Genomic DNA, 26054 nt, shown 5'->3' on the forward strand with positions numbered 1-26054 from the left:
AGAACTAAGTATTGTTAATTGCATCTGGGCAAACACTGAAAAAATGCTAAGTGAATATTCCTTTTAATTATAAGCAAATGAATTTAATCTGTGTTTCAATAGCTTAAATATTTACTTTCTGACTCATTTTCCAACAAAGGATTTTACTTGCAGCAATGTGGAACAGACTCCCCAGAAAAGTGGTCACAGCACGAAGCCTGCCAGAGTTCAGGAAGCATTTGGACAACGCTCTCAGGCACATGGTGTGATTCTTGGGGCTGTTTTGTGCAATAATCCTTGTGTTTCCCTTCCAACTCGGGATATTCTATGATTCTATGGACCAAGATATATTTTGTGTGGAAAAATCATAAAACTAGAACTAGTGTCATAATTCTGTGTGTTTAACACTCTCAATTCTGAGTCCAAGGTTATTCCTTGTATCCCTCACTTTTCTAAATTACTGTAATCTTGTGTCTTTACATGTTAAGTTTGAAGTGGACTAGGCTGTGGCTCATATTCATCCCATCCTACTTTAGAAAACTGAGATGAAACCCAACTGCCACTGCTATAAATCCCTCCCTTTTCAATGAATAAAATGGGCACCATCAGTAGGTGAGATGTAGCCCATCCATAGTCCAAACTGCTTGCAGAGGACTATGAAGCAGAATAGGACAGGACAGGATAGAATAGGATAGGATAGAACAGAACAGAATAACTGTCCTGAGAAGGAAAGCTCTGTCATGTTTTATGTGAAGAACACAAAGCCAGGAGACACAACAAAGACATTATCCTTGGTGCTAATTACAGGACCATTTTTGGTATTAGTGGGTCTAGATCAAGCTAATTGCCAAGGTGATTAATCAGAACTTGTGTTTATATACCAAATCAATCCCACTGATAGCAAAGAAGTAGGTTTTCATCTGCCAAAATACAGGCCTGAATACAAATATTCTGAAACGGTTTGGAGAAATGAGTTTGATCTTGGATTCAAGCAGAGTCAAAGAACTCCTGCATTTTACATTCAATACCAGTTGTTGGTCCCCAGTAGGCAATATAGGGGATTTGATCAGTCAGGAGGAAGTAACTAGGTTATCCCCTAACTGGCCTATTAGTGAATCCGACAGAACAGAAGAAATCAGTATTTACATTCTGGTAGGAAGAAAATGTGCTTTGGTCATAACTCTTGGTGCCATGAAGCAGAAAAAAACTTTAGCTCTGCAGCCGAATTCACAGAAAGTCAGTTAAGAATTCAAGATGAGGTACCTCAGTTGAGATATATACAAAAATCCTCCCTCCTCTGCCAAATACTGTTAAAAAGTTAAAAAAAGAAAAAAAAAATTAAAACCCCCAAGTTCTATAGATCTTACAGGAAAAATTCTGGCAACTCCTTTGTTAAATGTGAAGCTGATGTAGAATTGTTTACAAAGTTTTCTTACTTTTCAAAAGAGTCGTTTACTTTCCTTTTCCCTTCCTCATACTGGGTAGGTCACCAGATGCTCGAGAAGTTTACTGGCACCTCACCTATTAAATTCCTGAGATAATTCAGCACTGTTTAACTGCAGTGCAATCTGGAAATGAATTACTCTTAAGACGTTAAGGGTTTTTTCCCCCTTCTCTTTTTGCATTTCTTGGAAAAGGAATCCCCAGGTCTGAGATCTAAAGGAACTTCAAAAATCTTTCTTCTTTATTCTCAACAGTCTTCAAAGCCACTGAAAACACATCCAACTCTATCACTTTAAAAACAAAAACCTTCTTTACAGCCAGAAATGTATCTCATTTTAAAATCCACTTTTATCCTACTAATATAATAGAATAATTTTAGCAACTGTGAGGGGACTCATCTTTTTTCAAAGCAGCAGAACTCAGGATAAGTCACCTGCATTGGGCTAGGAGAAACTGGTGGTCTCAGGCCCTCTATCATCATTTACAGTGGCATGGCCTCCTGCACTACATGATGTGGCTGCAGGGCTATGTAAACTTGTAAAATTTGGGATCACATTTGCCCTTAGGCAAGAAAACAGTTTACAGTGGAATCTGAACATCTTTGAACTTTGTGAATCTTATTAAAAGCATTTTATAATGAAATTTGAAGGGTAACATTCATTCTAAGAGCACAGACAGAAATAAAAGTATATGTAACCTTACTGCATTTCCTTACTTTCACAAAAGCTTTGGTTGCATAGGTCACTTTGCCACTTAGGGGCTGGATTTGATTCCCTGTTTTTCTGCTTGTTCTGGGGAATTTCATCAAGTTATTCTTTTCCCATATGGATCTCAGCTCAAGACCCTAAGAGAAGTCTTGGAATAACCTGAGGTGGGCAGAACTGTGTTGCCAGTCTCGTGGGCAGAACTGTGTTGCCAGTCTTATGGGCAACTATTTCAGTTGTGCATTCAGAATCTCAGTAGAGCTGTATCTGATCTCTGCAGAGGAATGAATGTAACAGAGCCTCTGTGCAGCAGTCAGTCCTTTATCTCAATTTATTTCTGTGACAGAAATACGTAACCTTCTTAACCATCTTCTTTGTCCAGTGTTCTAAATAATGCCTATTATCTGTTTTTGTTTAGAAAGGTTAATGGATACTGGAAACAAAGAGGAATCTAAATAAACAGGATAATGAACACTAAGTCTGTCAGACTGAAAAGTAAGTGAGAATAGTTATACAAGAAATAACAAAAATATCTACTCATTCACATTTTCCCCAGAGATGTAAAGCAATACAGCTTCAAAAAATCTAGCCTTCTGACATATCAGAATTAACTGTAGTTATTAGGAATAAAAAAGGCACCATCAAATGAGAAATGAAATCTCTTCTATGCTGCAGAGCTTGTGTTTTAACCCTGGAAAAAATTAGAAATTCCTTTAGCAGTCACAGTGAAGGAGTGAGGAGTGCTGTGGAATCGGGCTGTCAGGGAGCCACTGTTTTCTTTTACTTAGGAAGTAATTTTCATTAGGCTGAGCATATATATCAGTTGAAAGATCAGGTTTGAAAGGACAGTTTCAAACATACGAGATGAAAATAGAAAATATGATGAATTAAAGAAGCGAAGTTATTTCTGCTTTTTTGTGCCTTATATTTAAGAAGGCTTTTAAAAGAATACTATGGACATATATATTATTTACACATATATGGTTTTATGTATATGTATATATTTAATCTTCTGCAATGATAGTTCAGAACATAAATGGGCCAAGCTGATTTACACAAGCTAAGGAGCGACCCCAGGCATACAATTAAAACTCGTTTCATAAATGTCCCATCTTCTTAGACTACGGGAAATTTCAAAGGCAGTTAAATATTTCTAGAATGTGATGATACCAGTTTCAAGTTGTAAATATGGATGTCTTACATAGACTGAATTTTAGTCATTCATAAACTAAAAACAGAGAATCAGGTAGAAGCAAACATTTTTAAAAATGCCAATGGAAGATTCTAGTTGCTGTATCATCCACTGCAGAGATATCTGTTTCACTGTTCTTGATTTAATGATGATTGAAAATTTCTTAACAGCCAGACAGATGCTCTGTTTTCCGTTCGTTCTCACTAAGAATGACTCAGCCAATATTTGGGAAAAAAAACCAATTCCAAGGAAAGGATAATGCAGCATAATTGATTAAAATATTTGACTTCAGTCGAATTCTCCAGCCATTGCTCAAACTTCTTCTGAAGTTGTTAATACAAATGCCAAAATTAAAATCCAAGTGACGTTGTTATTGCAGTTTCATACGCTACAAGAAAATCAGTATATTTTGGACCTGGAGGAACTGTTAGTTTTCCCTTCTGCCACCCTCTCCATTTTGTTATCTGTTTCAGTTTTTTTCCTGGATGTCAGTTTAAGGACCATGTAACGTGTGAAAATATTTTCCATAGTTTTCCCAGCTTTGATTACTGCGTTTTTTAGGGTACTTACAGTTCCTGGCCGTGGATATGGCACTCGCCCTTGGTAGGGAACCCACTGGTAGTTTGGGCCATCTCGGTGGGCATAGGGACCAAGAAAAACCCTCCTCACATCAGTCATGCTGTACATACACACTGCTGATCCCTTGAAGATATTACTAAAAATGAGGGGAGAAGAAATCAAATCAGGTTCTTTAAATTATCAGTCAGTTTAATCAAGTGGTAGAGCTGTGGGAATAGCAGCTTGGTGCTATCTAATTTATTGCATGTGTTGATTATCAAAACCCTGACATGTTCTCAGAGCAATCCTCATTCACCTCCTGTGAAAGTTCAGCATAACTGATACGATCTCCCAGACATTTTCCTAAGCAGATGGCTGCTACTCCACTATTTAAAATATACTGTCCCCAGAAGGCCAAAGCCCAAACTTGAGTAAACTTCAGTAGGGCTGTCTCTAGAGAACTATTCAATCCTTTCCTACACTGCACGTTTTTCTATTTTTTTTTAGCAGCCTTTTCCACCACTTGGGCAGCACGCATGCAAACTTCAGTGCTGTTTCTAACCTTGAGACTTCTTACAGAAGACAGTAAGGACTTGTAAATTTCCCTCTTCTATTCCTGGTATCACTAGAAACATTCTTTCTGTTTAGAAACTAAAACTTGTTTCCTTCACAGATAGATGTGGCAGTGCAATCAGTACTGCAAACCTTCCTCAGGCTACAAGTATATTTTTTCTTGGTGAAAGCACAGTGAAACAAAAAACATTCATGTCACAGTTATATGTGATTCAATAACAGAACTTTTGAAAGATCATTAAGATTTCCAGATTTCAGCAATATTTTTTACTAATATATCCTTGAGTAGTCAATTTCTCACACCACAGATTTTCTATTTTACACTGCCCCCAAACAAGTTTATTTTTGCTTGTGTTCTTTTTCCAAATCTGTGTGGAAAGGGCTACAAATGCTGACCGCCACTATAAAGAGCCAATTCAACAGCAAGAACAGCCTGAGAGTCTTTGTGTTTGCCAGCTTTGGAGTGATGATATACATTGCTCATAAGAAAGAGACCTAATTCATTATTTCTTTCTGCCACTGACTTCTCAGTTCAAAGGTTAAGAAAATTTTGTGTTTCTTGAAAACATTTTTAACAAAGAGACCTCTTTAAAACAAGCAGCCACACACGTTTCCATGCAAGTAAAATGATATGCTCTATACCTGGAAGTTGTAAACACCCCATAGACTATTGGATTTTTAGGGTCTTTTGAGTTCATTAGGAACACATCCTCTGTAACAATATCAAGAGAGAGAAAAGAAAATTAGGCTACATTCATACAGATAATATCTGAAAACATTTCTATATTCAAAGCCATCTCTGCCACTTACGCAGTTCATCAAAGTGTGTGTCAATGCCATTGGGTCCTGGCACAGAACAAATCAGACGTGCTTTGAGGAAAGTTGTCCATTTGTTAACAAGGCTCCTGTGTCCACCAAAGTCATTCTAATGACAAAAGTATTTTGCATTAATATACAGCAACAGTCCTTATCTGAAGTATCAACAGAGTACAGAGAAAATGAGTAAATAAGATGCTATTTGGAGAAAACGAGAGAAGAATTCACTCTTTACGTACAAAAGCATTATAATGTTGCAAAGACCCAAACTATGAATTACTTTTATTTAACATTGTATAGTGACATATTTCATAGTAGCACATAATTTAAAACCCAAAAAAAGCCCAAAACTCTTTATATATTGTAATATATATATATACACATAACACTGGAAAAAGACAAACAGCCAGAATATTTTGCTTCAGAGTTCCCAGTCTGCCCTGTCCTGGAAAAGCTGAGGGGTTTATTATGCTTAACTGGGTAGCAAAAAAGTAGAAATGCAAGTTGCAATGGAACAAAGTAGATAAAAATGCCAGAACAGTGGGATCAGTTGTACAGCTGCAAAATGTAGGAATAAAGGGCCCCAAGGACTTCATACTTAAGGGGTAATTGGTTTTAAAGCAGCTACTACTGAATTTGAGGAGCTAAACTGAAATTGTGCTTATGGATTAACATGAATTTTTACTGAAATTATCATAGTTCCCAAAGCTACAACATTTTTTAATATAATTTCATTTCTAGAAATATTTTTAAAAGTCTGTCAGAAAATAATTTAGACATTTATCACTGTGGATTCTGCAGTCACTAAGGGTCTTTGGAATGGTTGCCCATTTCTGGACCTAACCTTAAACAACTGTTTTAAAGATTTTCACTAATGTGGGAATGGAAAATTATTAACATTTAAAAAGCAAATTCTTTAAATGTTTTTGGCCCACCTGGAAGTATCAAATTTCCTGTAAAAGGCTCTCTTTTGCAGACACATTCTAAGCCTCAGAAGATGCCTATGACTTTTTAAACAAAACATCATAGTTTGTGATGTTTCCCCCCAAAAAGAAGAACCAAATAGTATTCCTTTTGATGTGTTATTTCCTAACTATATTTCACTTGGGATGATCCCTGCTTTAGTACAGTGCCAATGTTAATACTGCATGGTTCACAGTCTAGAAAATGTAATTTCTAAAACCGCTTGCAAAGCATGCTGCAAGTGCATTCACTCCCACACGAAGGACTCATCATCCTACCTTGCAGATCTGCCCTATTCTGGCATGAGTGGCTTTCCCAGTGTGCTCTCCATCAATTGCATTTTCACGGAAGAAGAAATAGATTTTGTCATCTTCTGGATTGTCGCTCTCTGGTATCAGGTGAGCACTGATAAATCTGGGATCTGAGAAGACAATGCCGTCGTCCATGTTACTACTCCATGAACTGAATCACTTGTCTTCCTTATATCAATGAACTGTCATTTTGCTTCCCAGGAATCAATTATAGCATCACATGGCAAATATTTCTATGTTTACATTCCTCTTGGCTTTAATCCAGAGAGGTACTTGCTACAGATATCTAATAAACAGATGTTAATTTTATTATTAGAGCAATTAAACATTCATGGAATTTCTTTACAAGTGCAATGCATACCATTACAACATGGCTTCCTAATTCCATGTATTTATTACTGATATTTTTCTTGTTTCTCTGTATGATTCGACATAGGTTAATAACCTTTTTGTATATGTTGCAAGTAAAATGAAAGAATTATTGAGACAAATGTAATATTCCTCATTTTAGCAATAAAAATGAATAGATAAATTATCTTACATCTAAAAAGGCATTAATTCATTACTCTCAAAAAGCTAAGTTAAAAAATAAATTTTCATTGATATTGTCTACTTCCACATGATACCACTAATCCCCAAATTTTTGTCTTCTTCCCAGAAGAGAAATGTATTTTTGAATTTTTATTCAGATTGTTGAAATACTTTGTCTTGTCATTTTTGTAAAGTTTGAGGGTTTTTTTATAAATACGTCTTATTTCTTGACAATTAGACTGACAACATTATTTGGTGGTAAAAAAGATTCAGGAACAAATGAAAATACATAAAATGTGGACATACTGATGGGTTACATAAAAAAATGTTGTAAACAAGTTTTGGGAGAAAGCATTTTATAGAATTCCTATCAGTAAATTCATACCAGTGGTGAATCTGGCTCATCGTTGTATTTTACAGAGATACTTCAGCTGGTATCTTTCACTATATTTGGAAAAAGAAGGCATATCCAACAGATTTACCAATCTGTTTTATAACCACTCTACATCCTGCTGGGATAATTAACTGTGAACTATATTTAACTACTCAGAGTCCTGTCCCTATGTGAAATTATAAGCTATTTTAGTGTCATGTATTAACATCTTTTCAGTGTATGTTTACTGCTATACAGTCATGGAAATAATGAACTTTGCTTTGTTTTGCCAGTTTGCACTGGCTGCCCTGTGGAACCCCTTGCTTTATTAAGGATGGCAGTATTTTTAAGCAACATATTTTGATATATTTACACATATGCACATACAACTTTAGATGTTTCTATTATACGAGTACATATTGCATAATTTTGCGTGTGTATGTATATATTCACATATATTCTCTGTGTGTGCATATATATGAGTGTATGTGTATATATGAGTACAGAAAGATGAGCATACTGGTTTACATCAAAGTTTACTTAGATCAATATATAAACTCCAATACTTTCCAGAAGTAATTATGCAAGACAAAGAAAGAATACGGTGAGTACAAACAACACTATCCAAAAATAAAGTACCTTCTTCCAATTATTTTCAGTGTAGCTGATTCCCTGAGTTCATTACTTTCTGCATGCTTAGTAACTCTCAACAAAGTTTTCATCCAGTTATCTGTGCAGATTCTTCTTGAACCCACACAAATTTACAGCATTCAGAGTGTCCTTCTGGAATTTGTTCCTCACCTACACAATGTAATGAACTAAAATTTGGTACTGATTTTGTGTTTTGAACATTGATCTTAATATCTTCATTTGGTTCCTCTCAAATCTGGTATTGGAAATACCCCCAGATGTTCGAGATGTAAATGAACTCTTACACAAGGGCTGTAGCAGTGGTGTTTGTTGAATTTGTTGGGGTTTTTTTCTATTAATTCCTAATATTTAATACAAATTTGACAGTTCCTAAGCAGCAATCTCAAATTGTCATGGAACTTTATGTGCCATAACCCCAGAATGTGGTGATGCTCTGCCCATAGACCATTCTTTTCTATGTGAAGCTAGGCATGTTTTCCTCATGGTTTACCACTGCACCATTCATCAAGAATAATTTAACTTGTCATTTATTGCTTAGCTACCCAGTTGCATAATATCCTTTTGTAATTCTTCACAGTCTTCCTTTGTCTTACTATGCTGGATAACTTAGTATCATGTGAAAAAAAAAAATTCTCGTCCTGCTACTCAACCTCTTTTTCAGGTTATTTATGAAGATGTCGAACACAGGCCACAGAACAGATCTCAGTGGAACTGTGTCTACTACCTATTGTCTGTTAAAATAAATATTTTTAGACATCTGAAAACCTGAAAAATCTGTAAGCAGCTTAATCTTTCCACCTCAAACCCCAGTAATGCAAGCTATTAAATGTGCTTCTTTCCTTTCTAGCATGCATTTAAGAGCCTTAAAGTTACACTGACAGGAGACCCAAGATCAATAATATCTAGACTATATTGTACCACGGTAAATATCTGTACTTTATATATGATATACTTGGGCTTTGCACGTGACTTATATCTCAAGAAACAAGGGCTACAGCTTGAAAATTTCTGCACTGCAGCCTGTGAAGGATCCATCAGAGAAAGAGGATACTCATTAGTAGACACTGTTCTGGGCTACTGGATCTGGTGAACCTCGTCTGAATAAGCTGTTTTGACATTCTTAAGGTCTTAAAGAAAAATGGCAAAAAATCACATTCGACCAAAACCTAATTACATTCCCAAATGGTTGAATGATTTGTTTCTAGCACAATGCGTTTTGTAAATCACAAGGCAACAAGTTCTAAAATAAATCACTATAATATCACGCATCAAAAATCTAACTTTACAGTGGCCTATGAAGATACTGTGGGGAGTCCCATTTGAGTCAAAAATATTGCTGATGTATCACAGGCTATATAAACTTGCCCTCAGTTAGCATATTATTATTCTTTTCTTTCCCTCTCATAGTTTTGCAAGTGAACCTAGAAACAGTAAGACAGTTTAGTATTAAAGCAGGGCTGATACAAGAATGATAGAAAAATAGTTGAATAAACTGAAAATATGTATTTCAAATGGTCCTGTCAGATGGGTAGCAGAGGAGAGGACTGTGAGGAAGGCAGATAAAATTAATGCCATAGCATGAGCACACGTGGGTATGCTTTGTATACACCTACCTGCGCTCATCTGAGAATTCAGATTTTCACTTAGTGATTAATAATCCTAACTACATTCCTGAAAATAAAGTGGTCACACAGCCTCACATTAGAATGCACCCACTGTACATCATGGAATAGTTTTTCTTGAACAACACTGATGCTTCTTACTGCACATACTTTGGATTGTTTTTTCCATCTAGTTAAATCGATACGTTTTAGTCAATAAAAGAGTGGTTCTTGATGTAATAAGGCCCTTGCTCTTACTACCTGGTGGTGTTTGGTTTTTTTTTTCCCTCTTCCATCTAACAGATTTATGTCTATGCAGTGAAACAAGTAAAGGAAGAACAGGCTACATACATTCTGTTGCACATAGAAATAGATTAATTTCTGTTCAGAATGGATGTAATGGTCACAAAAGCAACATCATGATACATCAGCAACATCATGCGCGGAGAGAGGGAAAGAAATGTGGTTCATGATTTCATGGGTTATAAACCTAAGAAGTGGGTGGTGTGAACTACTGATCTGTAGTGTGTTCTTTATTGTTTCATTAGTGGAGGAGCTGTTTGACTTGCCTGAGGCTTGATGCACACTTGCATTTAACTCCAGGGCTGCAGACCATGCTTACTACTGACTGTTTAGGGTCCTGATGAATCAATCTGCCAGATGGCCAGCAGTCACGCAACGCAGCCCTCCCTATGGACTGCATTTTTTTATTGCTCTTCTTTGAGCATTGGAAAGGAGATATCCACAGATGAGGGAATTAGGGACTTTTTCTTGACTCTCCTAATTGTTCACCCAGGCAGCAGGAGAAAGAATGTCATCCATGAATGTGTATGCTCAAGTACTGAGACTGCCCTGCCTTACTCTGCAAAATTAAACAGGTTCAGTATCAAGGGGTCCCCATGGGAAGTTTAAAATAATACAGTCAGGGTTGACCTATTTCATACCTTCAACACAGCCCCCCAAAGAAATGCTGGAGTGAACTTCAAGGAAGTTTTACTGAATGGGAAGTGGGACTTTGACCCAAAATCACCAGTAACAGTTGCAAGTCAGTGCACTGCAGCTATCGTGTATAGATGGGATGACTTCAAAATTCTGTGTATGAATTATCAAGCGTTCTGCAACCCTAAAAATGTCTCCAATTCATGCAGTCCTAAAAAATGGTGTTACAGCAGTTCAACACTTTCTTGTTTGAAAACAATCTCTCATTGGCTAAAAGTCCAGAAAGCTTGTTTTGAGAAAATGGATTTAAGAAATAATTTGACGGCAAATATTTTGCAATGATTCATTGCTTTTAAAAAACAAGCAGACAACGTGGAAGAGTGCTTTAGAAAACAGCATACATCAAACAAACATTTCTGAAACATGTTTAAGCATGATCAAAGGCGAAACAAAGCCACAGCATAAACATGATCAAAATAAAATTACAGCTAAAAACACTCCTCTGATCTCGCAGCCAACATGAACAAGCTAAAAATAAAAACTTAGATTTTTATTTAAAACAATCAGCCTCAAGAAGCAAATTATTAAAGCCCACACCTTTTCAGTCTCCTTTTTCCAGTTGTCTTGGCTGTGGGGATATTTCTCAGATCCCACATGACACCTTTGAACACCACTTTGTGTGCCCTCCTGCAATTACCAGCTCTGCAGACGTTTCACTGGCAGCAGCCCATTAAACTGTCCTTCGTGAGAAATCTGGCTCTTTATGAAAACGACACCTTGGTCCAGCTGCCTCTATGATTTATATGCCATTGTTTGCTTAGTTAAGTAATGGAAACATGTTTTGCTTGTCTCAGCATTTCAGGTGGAGAAAAAGCTAAGGAAAATCGATCTGCATTGGTTCTTTTACAAATGTTACTCTTTAGCAGCAACAGCCTCACAAATACATACAACACCCCAAGAGCAAGAAACCATAAAAGTCAGAAATTGGCTTTCTAACCGAATTGTATTAGCATTTTAATGAAGATCTATAAACTTGAAGGCACAGAAATTACCTTTAGCTGTCAAGACTGAATAAGCTGAAGGAACAGAAGCTGGGGTCATCTCTTCATCACTTGACAGGAGCCAAAGGGCAGTTCTCCCAGGAAATGTTTTGTAAAGAGTTTGAACTGGATGCCCCTATTATTGTATATTTACGGTCAAAATGACTAATTTATCAGGCCACAGCAAGAAAATTCTAGGAAACTAGGGAAATTTTATGCTCAGTAAAACTGCAATTGCTATAATTTAATGAAAAGAACTGGAGGGTGACTGGGGCCCTGAGGAGACAAACAAGACTAGAGAAGATGAAATTAAAAATTTAACAACAACAAAAATAGACAGCTACTCAAGACTTCATAATCACGTACAGTGCCCGTCCACTGAGACCCAGCACAGAGAGCCAAACAATGCCCTTGGAAAATCTGGACTTGCACTCACAGCAAGCCTTGCTACCCACAGAGAGGAGACTTGCAGCACCAGTCACAAATGTGCAGAGCAGAGCTGCCTGCCACCAGCACACTCTGCAAGGTCACCAGAGGACAAAGCTGTTAATACGTGGTGATGAGAGAGCTAAGCTGGTTTGTGGTTTTACACACTCAAATGTAGTTTACAAAACACCAAAGCTTTTAGTGGTGTTCTTTCACAGTTCTTTCATTTAAATTCTTCAACTTTCACATCCCTCTTGCTGCTGTTGACTCAAGCAAATGTGGCAGAGCTCTCATGGATTCACTGCTTAGAGTGAAGCTCCTCAGCAATGTGGATGGCATCAGACCACATCCTCTAAGTGGGAATGCTCTTTGAACAGGGGATAACTTGTGGCTCTTATGGAGCAATATGAGGGTTTTGTGGTAACTTACTGTCAGATGCTAACACAGAAAGTAGTACCAGGGACAGACCACAGAGTAGAGATGTCATTTGAAGATGCTGTTTTCAAACTCATGGGTAGGCAGAGGAGGATGTGTGGCATGCAGGCCATGCATGGTCAAGCTGTCAGCAGCTATTACAAGGTAAGGAGCCCTATGGTCACTCATTGATTTTGCAATGGAAAATCTCATCAGAAAGAGTTTTAAAGACTGATTATATTTACCAAGTGGTTGGAGTCAAGCCAGACTGATGCTGAGGAACGATGATGTTTAATCAGTGTGTTAGTTATGTCAGCTAGTTTATCCTTACAAGTCATATTCTGTTTTTACTAATTTTTCAAAGATTAGAAAACACAATTTTGGTGACATAGATTATAAAATGGGCTAATAAGTGTAAGGTTTAACTAAGGCTTCTTGTGATTTCAATATTTTATCTTATTCAAAACTCTTTTCAGAATTAGGGAAAAAACCCTTCCTCTGCAGAATCCAACTGCTATGTTTCAGTGGTGACTTGTGTGAATTTTTCTGGTGACATAAAGAGATTACAGATTTTCAAGGATGAAAGATATTAGAAGTAGTAACAACATACCCCTGTTCTGTCATTTCAACACATGGATGCAGCAGCAACACAACATGCAGAAAGACACGCATTAAAAAAGACACACAATGCTTTTACACGGGTAGTATCTTCCACATCTCAATACTACACTTACAAATACAACAACAGGAGTCTAGTCCTTGTGTCTGTTCAGTGCTTTGACCTTAAGTGTCACCTATGGATCATTCTCATTGTGACTGATGATAAATCTTATTAAAATGATGGGTTTTTTTAAGGAACTACTGATTTGTATTTGGGGCAAAATCAAAGAAGGGCAAGTGTAATTGGGAGCATCAATAACATCCTAAAGCTTACAAGCTCCACACTAACTGGAGACCAAGTAGAAGTGAAAACTTGGCAAGGCCAGGCTGGGTACTGAGCCGTGGGTGCCCTCCAAGGGAGCACAACCTCATTTTGGGGTGTTTAGCACCTCTAAAGTAGTGTAAATGAGTTCCTGACAACCAGCCAAGACAATGCCACCACCCTGAGATCTCTCTCTTCCTCTGCCTTAGAGGCATAATTCAGCATGAATATTTCTTGGGAATAACATTTTAGCTCCCACAGGAGAGAGAAGGAAGAAAATGTTGATCTCTGATGCAATTATCAGTTTCTGAAGCCTTTGTTCTAAAGAGACAACAATAGTTTTGATTCCCTGTATAGACTAATTATACGGTGAAGAAAAGTGAATACAAAGTTCAGTAAAATTATAGCTTAATGCTCAACATGAATTAGATTTCTCACAAACCATGCTTATGATCTATCCACCCTATTTAATTTAAAAGAGGTGATTATTATCTCTTTACAGAACAACAATCAAAATTAACACCTCTTTTTCATTACTGACTATGTTTTAAGGTTGTTGTACATCTATCAACACAATTAATTTTAATCTGATTTACTTGTCCCTCAGAAAGAGTAATTGGGCAACACAGAACAGAGAGTGAGGCTTGCAGCATATTGTCTCCATTTAGGAATATTTTAATCTCAATTTTCTGTATTTTTTAACCTCACTGCAGAAAAAGCTAATGAGAGTTCCAGCTAAGAGCCTGTTTCTTCCTCTCTCAGTCATTTATCTGAAGTTTTTGACATTGATGTTTGGAAATAAAAGCACTAGAAAGCCTATGCCTTAACTGTGTAACCTACGTCTTTAGAGCTCTGGATGAGTGACAAGAACTAAATATCACAGTCTTTATGTAAAGAAGTGATGTATTAAGGGAGGAATTGGAGCGTGGAGGCACTGAAGACAAAAGATGTTTCTGATTTGGGGTGTTACAGACTTTTGGCAAGCAGAGCCATGCTGTGGGCCTGCCTTGTGTAAGCTCTGAAGATTCACAGGTGGAGCACAAGTCCCTGGAGATGCCCAAGCAGTTTGTGGTAGTTGATCTAAAACTCAGAAACCAAACCTGTTCCTCTCCACTAATGTGATTTGCTCAGGCCTTTCAGAATGCTGAGAGATGTGCGTTTATGTCTTGATGGAATATTCTTCCTCTTTGCCACTTGGAAATTCGAGGGTACAAGAAGGTGTCCTGAAGACAGAGAGCTGCAGCAACACCCTCACAAGCTCCTGACACAGCACATTGCAGGAGGCAAATACCTGGCTGAGTGTGAGGGGTAGCTGGGGATTAACATGGCAAATATATTCCAGTGGGAAAATGCTAAATAGGTAAAGTGGGACAGCCCTCAGCAGTATGATTGGCAAGAGCATGAAACCCCGAACTGAACATCACTGCCTTGACAAGTGCATCTTCAGCCTCCTCTTTGTCTTCTGAAACCTAAATTCCTAACATTTCTCTGTCAGATCTATGCAGTGTACAACCCTGTCTCCAGCAGAACCATTTGTCCACAGATACATTACTTTTTTCTGCCTACAAAGCGAACAAATATGGCCTTTGTGTCAAAAACCATCTATTTTGAAAACAGGAAGAAAAATTCCAAATTTTGTACTGCCAGGTTCAATTTGAAGTGTGTGAAAGGGGTTTTGTAGCTGTAAAATAAAATCTCCTCCCTGATGTCACATCAAAAAACTGGACAGGACTCTGCCATAGTCTCAACTCTTGCTGAAGGATGTTAATTCATTTGGAAATAATCATCAGCCCATGCCAGGTCCCCAGGAGTCATCCAGCAGAGTACACTCCCATAGTAATTTCCTAACCTTTCCAATCTCCTGTAATTTAATTTCTTAGTTAAATCCTTTAGAATTGGCTACAAAACTGAGATGATTTTGTCAAACTATGAGAAAGATTTTGTTGTCATAATGAACTTTTACAGCCAGTGTAAAGCAACTTGACACAAAATCCATTACAGCAAGATTAATGAGGAATGGCAGCAAAGACTGAGAAAAGGGCAGGGTGAATGACTGGTTTTAGTTGATCTGTCAGTGTAGCACAGCAACATAAAATGCAGTAAGGCATCTGTAAGAGGAAGCAAAACCCCTCAGCACAAGCTGAGGTATTCAGTGTGATAGCATCAGTTATGGCAACCTCTTTCAGTAGTGATGTGAGTATAATATGTGTTTCCAACTTAATTGAGCTTCAGTCAACATAAGGTATTAACAGGGTTTTACCCAACTGAATTAATGTACCAGTTTATCGTTGATGTGCAACTTAGTTCTGTTCATTAAAAAAAGCAACAAAAGTATTTGATAGCACAGGTGTGATGAAAACTGGGCAGTTGCTTCAGACAGAAAAGTCTTGCAACATTACCTTTTGCACTGCTCTGTCAGAAACTTGTTCTTCTCAAACATTGTTTAATTGGTTTGTATTTTAACTCTATACAAGCAAAACCTCCTTTTTTAATTTATTCACTAACAGCACTTCAGAAATATTTGACGTAATTTCTGTGACTCTTATGAATGAAAAGTTTCTTGGGGCAACATTGTATCAGACTCAAAATTTTTGTGTTTTCTAAAAGCACTGAGGGAGGACTTTGCAGCACACTTGCTTGTGATACATATACAACAGGGAGAGGAATTGGCAGAAAATTTAGCAAAAATATTTTAAAAGTAATAAAAAAAAGAAATGCAGTAAAAAATACAGGTCCTGTAGTAAATGGGAAGCTGGAATTTTTTTTTAAGAATGCTTTCTACCAAAAAGTCTGGCAAAAAAAAAAAATTAAAGCTGACAGTGTGTCAAACATGGAGCAGAACTGAGTATTGATAATGACAACCCATTTACACAATCTTGTGGAAAAGTTGATGACTCACTAGTCCATGTAAAATATCTCATAGAAAGGTTTTGCACCTTTTTCTCTCATGGAGCTTTTTTCTGAGAATAGGACATAGAGACTAAAGGAGTGGATAAGTGAAGAAAGCTGTGCCCCATGAATACCAAATTTTACAGTGTGTCAAATGTTATTATAGAGCTCAGGAAATATGAATAATCTCACTGACATCACTGGAACACTTTTTCTTACTTATAAAGATATTGAATTTTGCTCACATGGCAATAAAGGAATCAATAAACACCAATCCTCAGATATGTGGCCACATTCATAGATAACGTATCATCACCGAATGATTGCAACTATTTCATAAGAGCTGGGGAGTGAATGGGAAAAATATGTAATCCTGTCTTTAAAATAACTTTTCTTCTGCTTTTTCTGAATGATCATCTATATAAAAAGTCTTCCATGAAAGGTTATCTTATTTCTGCTTATACCAAACTCTCTACTAAAATCTTCCTACAAATCTTGCTGCACTTACCTGAACAGAAATCTTTAAAACCTACCAAGAGGAAATGAAATTTATATATATATATATAAAGATATGGTAAAAATACTCTTTTCCATAATCCAGGAATCTAATAAAAACATAGGCCAGCCCATCCCTGAAAAAGGTAAATCAGAAAGGGAATATTTTGTCTCCATTTACTCAGTGTGTTTGTGGCAGTCCTAAGTGCTCAGGAACATCAAATTCTACTGGATGTTGTACAATAAATGGTAGTCTCAAAGATTTACAATTTGATCATTGTCTTTGAAAGAGATAATTTTCCCTCCTAACACTACGAGACAGCTCACCTTCCTAACATAAAACAATCAGCCTATAATCACCAGTGATACAGACCTGACAGCAGAGAGAAAAAGAGCTAAAAGGCTTATCAGCTTGCTGTTCAATTTTGGTGGGTCACTTTCAACAGTCTTTTGGACAACACTGCATCATTTGACACTGAAATTGAGATTCTTAAAAGCAATGTTACCACATTTCAGTAATACTGTGTTATCTGCACACTATCATCTGAGGTATTTACTGCTACTGACTATCAACTATTAGCTGATGATTACCTGTATACTTCGACAAATCTTAGATGTTACCATAAATATCTTACCATGTTGCTTTACTATGTCTTTTTTTTTTTACTGTATGGTATGTAAAAGCACTTATCTACACATTTAAAAAATCAGATTTAAAGGCCAGCGCACACCGTGTCTCACCTAAAAAATCCACTGCTCAGGCTGGAAGGGTAATGACCTTTCCCAAAATCTTCGTTCGCGAAGACTGGCCATGAAAAAAATGAAATGAAAATCCAGTGGAATAGCAAGGGGTGAGATACTTTTGACACCACTTTGATACATAAAGCTAGACATTGAAGTCTGAGATAAGTAGTATAGGGCACTCTAAAGATCAAGGAGAAAAAGAAGGACCACTTTAGCAATGCACCAAAATGGAAAGTTCAGGATCTATTGCACTGTCAAAATTTAAAGGCATCAAATGAAGAACCATTTGTCAAGCATTTTGTGTGTCTGTGATCTATCAGTCATATCTGATAACTGAAATTCTGTGAATTCTTCTTTGTTTATTTTCTCTGTTATTTAGTCAAACATGCTGCCTTTACAAGTGAAAAGTAAGTATCCATTTGTTTCTCCCATTTGTCATTTTCTCTTCCTGTTCTCCCTTCCTTACACCACAGCCATGAATGAGGCTCTATGGGCTAAATGATGCTGGTGGTGACATCGCTTTCACCCTTTTGTTTTGCGGGTGTTGCCTGACAAGAGCCCGGGGAAGAACACGATGAAGTGGCTCAAGTGGGACTGGAATAGTTTCTGTCCTAGAAACATCGGTTTGCAGAACTAAATGAAGAAAAATCACTAGAAGTTTTTACATCAATTAAACCCTTGCAAATAGTGAAAAGTAATCTGATGGGAAATTACATGCCATATTAAAAATAGAGTTTTCTAATTAGGTGTTTCCTTTCCTCCTCTGCTGAATGGCAAGCGAAATATTAAGATGTCCACAGTTACAGCACAAAAGGGTCTTCAAGATGTAACACTTGATATACCACAGTATTTCAGAAATAATGACACTATAAAATCTGCAAGGAATTAACAAATCTGCATTTAATTGCAACAGATCCTCTATCTACATTGCTTGATCTTACCCACTCTTTGTGTCTACCTCATCACAAAATACTTAGGTTCAGTGTTACTTAGTGTTAAACTCAGTCCTGCTCTAGTCAAGTCCACATCCACAATTCTGCTAAATACAGAAGTTGAAATAATATCCTTGATAACAGAGCTTAATATTAGCTTTGCTATTCTCTGCTAGTGTGACTTTTGAATTGTGCTCTTGAACTACCTGAATGTGCCATCCATGTTTTAAATACACTGATGTTTCCACTTTTGTTGTAAAAATAGGTTTTTAATACTACACAGTATTTAACAATCTAGTACCAGCCATCAGTTTGATATCAGCCGTGACATTATTTAATTTTCAGAATCACAGAGGTTAAAGCTCACTGAACTATAAACAGTTGGAAACATGGAGTGTAATCCCAAGGCGCAGCTCTGCACAAGCTGTAATTTAAATCATATTGCATGCTAAGCTGAAAAGGCAGTGCAGGTCCCAGAGGGCATGAATAAATCTGCAGTCACTGATTTGCCACACACATTTGTGTTGGGATTCTGTAACTGTGCAAATGTGATGTCTTCCTTTAGAGCAGAGGACCTGTCATCTACTGAGATTTGTAATTAAATAACCCAAAGAACAAAAGCAATTACTCAGCCTTACAAACATTCAGGTTGAAATATGTGTGATTTCATGAACAAAGAGAAGGGAAGTTACAGAGACAGAGAGAAAGGGAGGCTTTGAGTCTGCAATAATTCATCTGTGTCTAGTGCTAGTGGAGGTTTTAATGTGTAGACCAGGTATTCAAATACCTGGCTTACTTTGAACTAATAATTCTGTCATCACAGACTCTGCTGTGAGGTGGATGCTACTCCAGCTAAGGAGCCAATTATGCTTCCAGATGGCTCCATGCCACCTCAGGTGCCGGCTTTGAGTAATCAGTTGTGTTAATTGCAAGCAACACTAAATGCCTTTTGGGACAAGCAATTCACGGTTCAGGAATGTTAGTGTAAAGGGGGCAGGCTCAGCCCCATTAGCAAGAACAAATCACAAAGTTTGCACAGGTCGAAGGCTAGGAGCTGTAATTTTATGGAACGAGGGAAAGAGGTGGGAACAGATTAAGGGTCTGTATCCTCACATCATTAACTCTGCTGGGCATGCTGGGCATCTCAGTGACTTGATGGGGTGGGAGTTACGCAGTGGTGGAGCCCTTCATATTTTCAGCTCAGCATCTCTGTCCTCCCATTCCCCTGGGTCTGTCAGGCATTCTTATTCAGGCCAACAGGGCTAAGACATTGGTTCAAGAGAAGATACCTCAACTTCCCATGAACATGGTCTCCCTCACATTTGTTGGAATTTCCTTTCTTTCTGTTTGGCATAGTGGGAAAATAATATTTTTAAAAATACATAGGAATTGTTTTATATAAAGGAAATATTATAAGGGTCATAATAACAGTGAATGCCATAAATGGATGACAAAAGGTGACATATATTAAAAAATGAAATTTTTTTAAAAAGCCATTAATAAAATGGAGCATAATAATGAAATGAGCTGAGCACCGCGGTGAGCAGAAATCAGATCTTGGCTGCACTGGGGACATTGTCATGTATTATCAGCTAAAGATCTGGCCTATTACATTTTTTAGTATCTATCTTTTGTCTCACTACCTGGATAACAAGTTTTAGCCAGTCCATCTATTCACAAGTGTTGATTTCTAATGCATTTGCCCATGAGTCCCAACACCAGCACTATTTAAAAGAAGAATCCTGCCCAAATGTTGGAGGTGATGAATGGGAAGCTTGGATTGAATCATTAGAGATAAAGGGAGTTAGTGTGTGGCAGGGAATGGGAGGAACTGGTACAAACCTCAGAGTCTGCAGGTGCTTAGAAACAGCGTGGAGGCTCAGGAAGTGTCTCTAATACCCTTTAGAGCCTCAGTCCCTGGAGTCCCACATGGACACACAAAGAAAACTTCTTACAACAAAGCCATCTTATTTCTCCCTTTAACACAGACTAAAACACTGCCAAACACTTTTGCGTCTGAAGCTGTGAATTTCATTAAATTCAATGCAACTCGCTCAACACTCTCTATTTTTGTGTGGCTGAAACCTCCACTTCTTTCCCCACCGCCCTGTGGCCAGCGTGCTCCAGTCACATCACACTTAACCTTTGCCTTGGTTTCTCAAAAAAGAATTTGTTTCACTCTATTCACGGTTTCAACAGTTTGGCAAACTGCACTCGAGTGCCGCGCTGGGCCTTTATATTGAACACACTAATCTGATTGTTTTTCCACTCTACAAACTTTGGGTCAACAATCAAGCTGCTGCCAGAAACTAATTAATTTGCAAACAGGCCCCATTTTCACAGGGGGAGAGCTTTTGAAACCTATGTCAGCAGAGCTGGTCACACCATGGTGACATGCATTGTCATGGCATCCACTTTTCTGGGTAATTCTCCTCACTAATTTTTCACCACACACATGAACTCAAATTACCCAGTCAACAGTAAATCTCTATTGAATGCCCACCAAACTCTGAACGTGGTGGCCCGAAAAGAGGAAATTGGTATTGACAGGGTCAACCCTCATTAAATTGATGGCTAGAGCAGAAGGGAAAAAAAAAACCCTACACAAGAATGCAAAAAGAAAATTCGGATGTATGTCATATCCCAATGAACAGGGCTGTAACAGACCCGCTCCTGCTTTGTTTAAATCAATTAGTATTCTGCTGTGTGATTCCTACAAACAGATTTCTGCTTAACTTTTCTGAAAAACTGGTTAGTGACTTTTGTGAACAAGAAAGGAGGCACAATTTGGAAGCTAAAAGTCACTGTTTTTCAAGCATCAGAGCTGTGATGAGCTCTCACAGAGAACTCAGAGATCATGGGAAACCAACTTGAATTTGCAAGGCCTATAACACAGAAGCTTTGTCTTTGGCATCCTGCCACCTAATCTGAACTTTTCTTTGCTTAAGCTGATTCAGATCTTTGCAAAAATGATAATTACAAAGAAACCTGTGTTGTGTAATTTAAAGTGGGTTTTACACCAAAAGCAAAGCAAACTGAAAACTTAGAAACTGAATGCTACACCTGTCCTGGAAAAATTACTCTTTTTTTCCTATTGAAATTCATCTCTAAGGAAAAAGGAGAGGCATCCTGTGAACTGATGCATGTGGGTAATATGTACATATATTTTAATATATATGTATAGATATATATGATCTTTTTAATCACATATTAACTGAAAGTAGTACCCAAAGCTTTCTAGTAGAGATCATTGCCACAGATATCACTGATTGAGTTATATACTGAGTTTGTCACCTTCCTGAAATGGACAGACCATCACCTTACAAAGCCATCCATTGCCAACTTTAAAAGTTATCCATTGAAAGAAATACATAGAAATAAACAGTTCTTCTAAGTTAAAAAAAAAAATCTGATTATTACTGATAGGCAGAAATTTGCAGGTGTGAGAAGGGCACAGAGCTATAGACATCCAGGATCAAGTGTGGACTCCTGGAGTGCATTTATGCAGTTGAGTTTTTACACAGCTCCTGCTGCTGGAGGCAGCAGATGAGACACAGTTTCTCTGAAGGATGACTATAGAAATCAACTCACCTGGGTCATCAAATTTGAATCTGAAAACCCAAATGAGATCACTGGATCTGTCCTGTATAGAGAGATATACTTATTTATCCACATCTAGCATCTATCCAGAGCTTCTTTTGGTTCTTTCATCCAATTGCCTTCCCAGAGAAGTAAGAGCACAGATGATGGGAAAGGCTACACCCTTAGATCTTACCCTGACATGAGACTCATCAGGATTTACTGGGCTGTTGGCCTGATATATGTTGATATGTTGACCTTTCAATTCACTGTTGAAATAAAAATCTCAAAATTTGGCAATTTTAACACACATCACCAGTAGACCAGTTTAGTGCACAAGTGTCTGTGTAGATCCCAAACTGGCCATCACTGCCAAGTCTCTGTTTAGAAAGACTATGCTGCACTGATCTGTTTGGGACTGGGATCATAGCCCACACTGCCTGTTTTAAGAGCTATGAACTTCTTTCCTAAAATTGTACTATATGCAGCAGACAAACTTCTCTGGTCTCCAGTGGAAACAGTGCACAAAGAACTTCGAGGTCTCCAATTATTTTTTATCTTATATTCTCTATAAAGAGAGTCACAGTACAAACTTCAGCAAAGCATGGCTTCTAAACTACACTCCCAGCTATTATCTTTTTTGACGTGGATAATAAGGCTGACCAAGACAAAACCCATAAATGAGCCCACGGTTAACCATGTAATATACACATACCCTTAGTTCAGATGTTCCTGAACTAATTTGTATCCTACCTTGCCCAAGCATATTGTGGCTATAGCTCAGACCAATACATGTACTGATGCAAGTCTTCTTGCTCCAGGTCGTATTCTCTACAGTGCCAGGAAGCCTTCCAAATGTGAACTCAGACCAGGAGAATGTTCTCTTCTGCTTCATCTTTCCTACCCACTTTTTCCACTCCAACCTCAAAACTCGTCCTTTGGCTACTTTTACCAACTTTCCATACCTAAACAGAGCAAAATCTCATCCACAGCATCGATATTTAATGAAGAAACTTACCTAAACCTAGGGGGCACTGGGAGAAAGAGAGAATGAGAAGATCTATTTCCTAGAAGGATTTAAAATAATTTCATTTAGGCCACTTGATAGGAGATTATAATATTTCTGGTTATCTTTACCCACCATCTTCATGACTTTTTTCACATCCTGATAATTGTTAAGCACATTCTCTAACAGTTACTTGGTCTTCTATTTCTGAACCAAATGCTTCTCTTTGTATAAAGATACAGGTAAAATTTATCAGACAGCATGAATCAGCTGATTCAAATACACAAGTATCCTTTTATCAAGTATTCAGAGGGGGTTTGGCTTCCTGAACTGTAACCATTACAGATTAATGATAGGACAAACGTCAAGTAATAACAATAAGAAAGGAGTGTTTATTTTGTGATTTCAGAAATTCTACATTCCTTCCAAGAGAAAAAAAAAAGAAAAAAAGAACGAGTTATAAAAAAAAATGTATAGAAAAAAAGACTTGTTAGATTGCAATGAGAAAAACAATTCAAAATTCATATTCAATCTTTAAAATTTGGTTCTACAGACTTAAGGGAGAAAAAAAACCCTTGTAAATTGAGTTTGTATGCCATTCTGTTCACAGCATTATGCCACCATCACCATAGTTTCTGAGCACTTCCTAGCACTGTGTTAGGTGACATTAGCATTTGTCACACATGGAATTTATCACAGTGAAATTATTTATTACTATTCTTAGCAATGAAGATAATGGGAATGGGGGTGGGAGAATGTATTGAGTGAGAAATGAAACTTGCATATATGGACATGTTTTGTTCCTGCAAGGGTCGGAGTTGTTCATGCCTCTATAAGCAGTGGTGGGAAAGTGTGGAACTCGGTCCATGCTACAGCCTGCATGATAGCACACTATCAGCTGCCTAATGTGGTTCAAATATAGAAATGCATATTTTAAATGCAAGAGATCTTTTCAGGGCAAAAAACCCCACCAAAAGAACAACAAAAAGATTAACATACACAAAAAAATTCCCTCCCTCCCTGTTTTTACTCATAAGGTTGTTTAAATATGTCCTTGTAAATTTATGAGAATGCAGACTATAAGAGACTTCTTAGTCTGCTCACTGTAGTCTCTTCTAATGTCAGGCAAATGTACTATATAAAAACACATGAAAAGTTGCCTGAGTTCTCATTAAAGCCAGCTAAGTTGCCTCACTGACTACTTCTATTGGGCAGCTTTTTCTAATTTTATTCCCACCATGGTTTAATACTTTTAATTTGAAGACTGAATATATTCATATGTAGTTCACACTTTTTTTTTTCATGTTGTTTGTTTGAATAGCTCTTTTCTTGCTGGAGATTTATTGTATTTGTAGCACCCAACAACTCCTTTCTTCAGTTATATCTTAGATGTATTTTGCGAAACAACACCCAGGTACCAGGACGGTTGGGTTCTGTCTGCACTGACAGGTCAGCCCCTTTCCACATCTGCTTACCTTTGGTGGCATGTATTTTACTGCATGCTGTATATCTGGATTGGGAATGTGTAGGAGGTGAGCTGAAAAGTGTGAAACTAGGAAGGCATTTAGGGACAAGGGAGCGACACAGCAGGGGGGGGCAGCAGTGGGTATAAGCAGGAAAAGGGTTTGGTGTGGCTGACCAAAGACAAATTATAGGTTCAGTGATCAGCAAATGAACACATCCAAGTCTCAACAAGAGTAATTAATTTCTAACATCTTGACACATGTAATGCATTTTATTAGAGAGGTAAAAATACTATAAACTATCTGAAATCTTGTCTTTCTCTTGACACATATTACTCTCCTGTGCAATACATATATATTCAAAATTAAGTGTGTGTGATGCCAGTGCTGGGACATTCTACAGAGTGCCATAAGTGGAAACAACACAAAGCGATGGCTAAAGTTCTGTTTGAATGCCAGGAGAGTATCAAGGCCATGTTTCCTGCCTCAGAGCCTGTGAAATTTAACAGGGCATTTTCTTTTTTATTGAGCAGTCACTCAGCTTCTATAATTCTCAGCTGTTTATGTAAGTGTAAAGTAAAGATTACCAAGGACAATAACCCCAGGGGACTAAGCACAGCTACTACTCCACTTTAAAAATTAAGCCACGGAAAGTATGCTAAAATAATATCACAGAGTGGTTTAAACCCATAAAAAGCAAGGAAATTCCAAGCCAAAGCTGGAAATCCAGACTGACAGTCTCTCTTAACCCCAGGTCTAGAAAAGAATATGAGTGAGGCCAGTACTTCTGGGGTGCAAACCAGATTCATAATACTATCTTAATGCAGCTTTCGTGATTTCATTTCCCATCAGATCTTCCTCAGCCCCACTCTGCTTTGCTTTTAAAATAAATGTTTATGGTTATTCATTTTACAAAACGTTAACAATTTAAGGCCAGATCCCCTGTGCTCAAGTCAGAGAAGATGGGAGCAGCTCCAAGCTCTCTCCTTCCACTCCTCTAATCTTCAGCTTGAAAAACTGCCTTTGGTGCACTGCTTTTGCATTGCTTAGCATTTGCTCTGGTACACTGCACTGCCAATTCTGCCTTCTTGCCTCCAGCCATGCCCTCAGCCCTCACATGAACGCTGGGAGGGTGCACAGCAAACACTGCCTGTCGTGCACCAGGGAACTCCCTGGTACCAGGGGGAGCTGCTCCCACCTGTTCGGGTCTCTACTAATTTCTTTTTTTTTTTTTTTTAATTGCTGAAGTAGTTCATAGAAGCAGGACCTGATCTACACTTCCTCGAAATAACACTGGGTTCTGACGGCTCTGAACTACGAGAGGCAATGGCACATTTAAAAGGAAACATGTCCTTGCCTTATAGGCAAGACTTTTTAAGATATATTTGTAACATCAAAGACGTTGCTCCTTACAGTAAAGCTGGACAGGAGTCGTTTCCAATTTCCAATGTTTCAAATGTTTTTTCCAATTTCAGACTTTTTTTTCCTGAAAGGTCAAAATTATTCTTGA

At 37.7% G+C, this 26054-nt stretch overlaps 1 protein-coding gene across 2 annotated transcripts in view; it reads right to left on the reverse strand.

Moving 5' to 3' along the window:
* SEMA3A (semaphorin 3A) overlaps positions 1-26054 on the reverse strand; it is a 325143-nt gene that overhangs the window by 31756 nt on the left and 267333 nt on the right. For both annotated transcript variants that reach the window (XM_064656446.1, XM_064656447.1), the window contains 4 exons: positions 6507-6649; positions 5260-5374; positions 5092-5161; positions 3889-4033 (listed from right to left, as the gene is read on the reverse strand). In XM_064656446.1, the coding sequence (XP_064512516.1) occupies positions 3889-4033; positions 5092-5161; positions 5260-5374; positions 6507-6649 (473 nt within the window). The remainder of the gene's footprint in view (positions 1-3888; positions 4034-5091; positions 5162-5259; positions 5375-6506; positions 6650-26054) is intronic.

Source organism: Pseudopipra pipra, chromosome 5 (assembly GCF_036250125.1).
Source record: "Pseudopipra pipra isolate bDixPip1 chromosome 5, bDixPip1.hap1, whole genome shotgun sequence".
Lineage (NCBI taxonomy): Eukaryota > Metazoa > Chordata > Aves > Passeriformes > Pipridae > Pseudopipra > Pseudopipra pipra.